Source organism: Ovis canadensis, chromosome 3, assembly GCF_042477335.2.
Source record: "Ovis canadensis isolate MfBH-ARS-UI-01 breed Bighorn chromosome 3, ARS-UI_OviCan_v2, whole genome shotgun sequence".
Lineage (NCBI taxonomy): Eukaryota > Metazoa > Chordata > Mammalia > Artiodactyla > Bovidae > Ovis > Ovis canadensis.
The window spans coordinates 85532800-85538799 of record NC_091247.1 but is presented as its reverse complement, the minus strand read 5'-3'; the positions used below and the strand labels follow the sequence as shown (position 1 = coordinate 85538799).

Here is a 6000-nt window from a genome sequence, read left to right as displayed (position 1 = left end):
CATAGAAGGTATTTTCATGGCTGTAAATTTGACACTAGCATGGCAGCTTTCTCCATGAACCTGAACCATGCCAACTATGTTCTGAGAATACCATTAAAATTCCCCTTCGGGTAATGTGAAATGTGGCCCTTAGATCCGGGCGAGTTCAAAAGACAGAGTAAGACTCATAAATGGAAAACCCAAAAGAGGATGAAAACACCCAGGTTGTTCTGCTTTTAAGAATAAGCGTGTTACTGATAAAACCAGCTCACATTTTAATAACAAATAAGAACTCAACTTTTTTTAAGCTGAATTTTAATGAGTAAAAATAAACCCCTCACAAATGAAGTTTACATAATGCCTATGGCTGAAAATGAAGTTTTAATTTTTCTTGCTCACATGATTTTTTTTCCTTCTCTGTTCTGATTTCTCTCAGTTGAGCTTTTATGACAGAAAAAAACAACTGGTATTTCTCCTCATGCCCCTCATCTCAATCTAATAAAAAGCAGGAAAAAAATAGAGATTAAAACCACTGTATTAAACGTTCACTTTTGTGTTATCAGATGAACTTCATTCATTCCAGGGCAGTCAGACAGGAAAAAAAAAAAAAACCGGCAGGTTGGTTTTTAAGCTGTCTCACACTGACACTTCAAACTGTGCCAGGCAGGAGTGCCCACTGCTTGGTTAGCAACACTCAGTCTGGAAAACGTCCCTAAAGGTGTGTGTGGCCGCAGCTGACGCAGCAGAGCCTGCCCTGGGCTCCTTCCCCAGGGCAGCCCCACGCGCTGCAGCTGGATGTAGAAGCGCCGCTATCGGTTCCCAGCTGAGCAAGCGGGTGAGGAGGGAGCGCTCTCCGCGACAGGTCTTCACTGTGTGGTGACAAGTTTCACAATCATGCTGATGATCCGTGACCCTCGAGGACAGGTGCACAGATCTATGCTTGGGTTTTTTATCTTATCCTGGAGGAGCTGGTCAAGTTCACAACGAAGTTCCTTTACTAATTCAGCCACCTAAAATGAAAGTTGCGATGTAAGCAGTGCTTGGACCACCAAGGGAGGAAAAGTGGTTAAAGGGAATTCTCCAGTTGTGATGCCCATTGTTCTAGGTCTCTGCTATTAATTCCATGGGGGGAGAACGAAATGCTTTTTTTTCTTCCCTCTAAAAGTGCTTCTAAAGTTTCTTGATGCAATTACAGGAACATACAGCTCTGTAGTGTACTAACTGGGACCATTATAAAAAGGCTCCTCTGTCACATTTCATTTAAAGAAAAGATTAAATCCAGAAACAGCTTTTATGCAGTGTTCTGCATGTTAAAGCTTGGCCAACTTTTACAATTAGCTCTGAGAGGAGAAGCAGGAAAATGGAGAATTAAAAATGGCAGACATTAAACCAAAAAATCTCCTTAACTCTGGAATTTTTATGCTTTGATTGGTGAGGAGATGGGGTGGGAGCACAGCACATTGCTTGTGCCGATGTGGCACTGTGGACGTCTTGCCAACATCTGTCTGGCTCTTCCTCCACTGTGCGGCAACCTTGAGTAGCCACTCTGATCTAATCGGCTCATGCCACGCACCAGAGCGAACGGTTCAGGGGGTCCAGGCCTCAGAGGCCATGACATTCTTCAGTGACAGGAACCGGTTTAGAAGACGAGGTGTGCCTTCAGGAAAGCAGCGTTCTGTCTCCACTTTGGGGCCATATGTGCTTCCTGGACATGCAGGAGCTATAGCCATCCTATACCAGGGGCCAGCCAGGCTTTTGTCATTAAGCAGTTCAATCAAACCAACCCTGCCTGGCCCTCCTGACCTGTACTGTCCCATGTGGCTAATCTCATGACACATGAAATGCGCCTGGTCTTAACTGAGATGTACTCTGACTATAAAATACACACCAGATTTTGAAGACTTAGTATGAAAAAGAATATAAAAATCTCAATTTTTTATACTGATTACATGATACAATTAAAACTTTTAAATGTTTTATGCTACATAAAATATATTAAAATTGTGTGATATAAAATACATTAAAATTAATTTCATCTATTTATTTTTTTAAAATGTGGCTACTAGAAAAATTCTTAGGTATGTGCCACGTATATTTCTCCTAGACAGTGCTGCTTTAGACTTTAAAGGGAATTCATTGGTGTATTTCACTGTAATGTTTGAACTGGTGTTTCTACCCCCTGCAATAGAAGATTAGAAGATTTCCAACAGATGCAAATGTTAAAATCTTTTCTTGAATATACTCTCCCTTAAATGTTTTCTAGAGACTCCATATACTGAATAATTTGAGACCTGAGAATAAAAACATTTAGACCCATTATCTTTATTATTTTTTTAATGGTGGCTGTAGAATCAGGGTAATTTTTACTTCTGCTCACCTATGTTATCTCTGAATCTATATTTCTATAACAGAAAGCTCCAATACCTCACTCACAGCTTCTGTCCTGGGCTTTCCCTCCCAGTGCACTTCTTCAGCTCTTACTACAGCTCCACCCCTGGCCTTACTTCAGCCTCAGTCTTGCTCAGTGTCCCCTGCACACGCGTCATTCACTCTAACACAGCTCTGTTGTCCTTGTTCCCTGAAGGAATGCCCTGTATTTCATATTATCAGAGCCCCTTATCCCTTACCTGATGGGAAGCAGCTGCAAAGCGGATCCAACCATCATCCAGGGAAACAACAAACTCTCCCTTTTGGAGCTGCACATTCACTTGGCCTCCTCCAAACAAGACCAGTGGGTACACAGACACCATGCTGCAGTCTCGGATGAACACACGACTAGTTTTGATCTTCTCGTGGTACACCAGGTAGGGGCTGTCAAAGTGTCTGACCTGGAACATGACAGTGATGTCACTGGCGACGTAAGCAGAATCCCACCAGTCCCAGGGATTTACCTGTCACCTGTACAGTGACTCCCCAGATGACCTTCAGCCTGTACCTTCCCCTGAGCTCTAGCCTTGTACTTGCAGCTGCCTATTGGGATGTCTGCACCTGGACAGCTAACAAGTATCTTGGACTTACGTTCAAGGGAACTTTCCATTTTCCCATGCTTGTCGGGTTCACTAGCTCAGTAAGTGAGACTCCCATTCACCTAGTTGCTCAAGCCCACATTTGGAAGCATCCTTGATTGCTTTCTCTCTCTCTCTCTATCATCACTAAGTCCTGATGGTTCTATTTTCAAAATACACAATGAACTGACATAGCCCCTCCACTTCTACAGCTACCACCTCGTACAAACCATCATCTCATACAGACCACTGCAGTGGCTTCCTATGTACCTGCCCCTTTGCATCCTCAGTTTCTTTTCCATACAGTGGCCACAGTGATCTTTTAAAAACCAGTTAGGGCTCAAAACCCTCCAGAGATTTCTCAAGGATAAAATCTCAGATCTTTACTGTGGATTACAAGGTCCCACATGACCTGATTCCTGCCTGCTTATCGCAACTCTTCTGTCACCGCCGCCCCTGACCTTCCCCCTCGTTTGCACTGGTTGCCTTCCTGCATTTGCCGGAACACACCAAATGTGCCCTCATCTCATGGTCTTTGCACTTATTTCCCCGGCTTAGAAGGTTTTCTTTTTAGATACTTGCATAACTTGCCCTTTACTTTATTTAGGACCTGTCCAATTTTTTCTCCTTGGAGTTCTTCCTTACCACACTATGTAAAACAGCCCCTCTTGGGAAGGGGAGGGGTAAATTAGGAATATGAGATTAATAGATACCACTGTATATAAAAGATAACAAGGATTTACTGTATAGCACAGGGAACTATAGTCAATATATGTATAACAGAAATGAATCTGAAGCTATATACCTGATTTACAACATTGTGTTAATTTCAACTATAGTTAAAAAAACCCCAAAAAACCCTCTCCTGTCACTCTCAATCTCTTATGGTTTTATTTTCTAACATCTGTCGTTCACCTGAGATTGTTTACTTATTTCTTGCCTGTCTTCCCCTCTGGAACCTAAGCTCCCTGAGGGCAGAGACCGTGTCTCCCTAGCTCATCTGCTGTCCTCCATGGCCTACAACAGTGCCTGGCACACAGACGGTGGCAGGTACTGACTGGATGCACGGATGACTTAGATTTACTGCAGAAATGTCATGGTAAACTCAGGAGAGGAGTGGAGATAACTTGGGCGCCTGTTTGCTAAGTACACATGCAGTGGAGAGGGCAGATGATCTCCCAGTCCTCAGATTCTTCTGAGCTTAAGGAGATATTTTTCAGGCTTTGTTGACACTTCACTTAGTAGTTCTAGGGGCTGACCAGCCCTCACACTTCAAACTCTCTTCATTCTCTTTTCCTCCATCTCTTTATCGAGATGAAGCTTTGTTGAACATCTGCCTTCATGCTGGCGAGGCACTGTGCTAGACGTTGAGAATGTGGAAATGAATAAAATTCAATTCCTGTCTTCAGGAATTTCAAAAGTCTATGAATGAGACATACCATAAACCATAAGAGAATGTGGTAAATGCAGCAGCAGAAAAACGCATGCTGTACAGTGGTGGGGCAGGAGTAAGGAGCACCCTGGAGAGGAGCACTGGGCTTGAAAGCCAAGTAGGAGCCTGCTGGGGAATGAGAATGCCACTCCAGGCACAGAGAACAGTGCGTCCTGTGTCACGGCACTGGAAGATACTGCCGGTCGTCTGGTGTGGCCTGGAGCGTGACAGAGAGGGAGCTGGGGCGGTGGTCTAAGAAGGGGCTAGATGTGAAAGGTTATAGGAGAGTTTACAGTAGGCTCCACATACAAAGCGACTCCACAGATGAAGAGTTTTAAACGACGGTATGACACGAACAAAGGTATGTTTTGTAAAGGTGGGCTTCCCTGGTGACTCAGACAGTAAAGAATCTGCTTGCAGTGCAGGAGACCTGGGGTTCAAAAGACCCCTGGAGAAGGGAATGGCAGCCCACTCCAGTACTCTTGCCTGGAGAATCCCATGGACGGAGGGGCCTGGTGGGCTAAGAGCCTGTGGTCCAAGAGGCCGCAAAGAGGTGGACATGACTGAGCGACTAACACTCGTGACATGCTCAGAGATGTGCTTTGTAAAGGTGACTCTGGAAGCAGTAGTACAAAGGGCTAGAGAGCAAGCACCGGACATAAGATTAGTACTTCAGGCAAGAGACAGATGTCTGGGGTCTGAACTGAGGAAATGGCAGCAGGGACAGGAGAAGTGGGCAAATCTGAGATACGTCAAAAAGGTGGAATTATTGGGACCTGGTGACCAATTAGATTAGCATCAGGAGAAAAGAAGCAGGGTTTATGTGACTCCGGGGTTCTGATTTGGTACCATTTCACCAAGAGAGGGAACAGAGAGCAGTGAATTCAGAGATAATGAGTTTGGTTTTCCAGCCTTTGAGTTTGAGGAGACAAGAAGGCACCCAGATGGTGATTTCCAGCAAGAACTCAGAGAAGAAACCAAGGATGAGAGAGATCTGGAGTCTGTGTCAAAATGTAGGTGGCAGTGAGAACTACGATGGTGTGCTCTGGTGGTTCAGGAAGACTATGTGCCCTGCGGTAAGAACATAAGGACAGGGACAGAACCATGCTTTCAGAGCAAGGGAGGAGAATCTAGTAAAGGAGCTGGAAGGCGATGATCAGAGAAACAGAAGTGATATTTCAGAAGCAAAAAACATTAAAGATAGTGTCAAGAGGTAGGGAGGTCAGCAGTGTCTTATACTACATGAGTCAAGAATGATGAGAAGCCGGAAATTTGTTCCCAAGATTTGACAACTTGCCAGTTATTCATGACTTCTGATGAATTTAGTGGAGTGATGGGAGCAGAAGGCGTCCAGCAAGAGGCTGAAGGAAGAGTGAAAGCTGAGAAGCCTGGATCAGAGTATAGGTCAAGGCCTCTTAAGGCACAGATGGAGGCAAAGGACTACATCACGACCTTTAAAGAAACAATTTTGTATCTGAAAGCAGGCTTAACAGTTCAATTTCTAGCACATCTGTGCTTATTCAACCTTCCCCAAGTCAGCACCTAAGGACAGCAAGTGACAGAACAAGGTTTGGGTGAATTAAG

The 6000-nt window shown here is 44.4% G+C and overlaps 1 protein-coding gene across 8 annotated transcripts in view; it reads right to left on the bottom strand.

The window, feature by feature from the left end:
* Positions 1–230: 230 nt before the first annotated feature.
* DHX57 (DExH-box helicase 57) overlaps positions 231–6000 on the bottom strand; it is a 66945-nt gene continuing 61175 nt past the window's right edge. For all 8 annotated transcript variants that reach the window (XM_069580463.1, XM_069580461.1, XM_069580465.1 and 5 more), the window contains 2 exons: positions 2607–2807; positions 231–989 (listed from right to left, as the gene is read on the bottom strand). In XM_069580463.1, coding sequence (XP_069436564.1) covers positions 846–989; positions 2607–2807 — 345 coding nt within the window. In that variant the 3' untranslated portion in view covers positions 231–845. The remainder of the gene's footprint in view (positions 990–2606; positions 2808–6000) is intronic.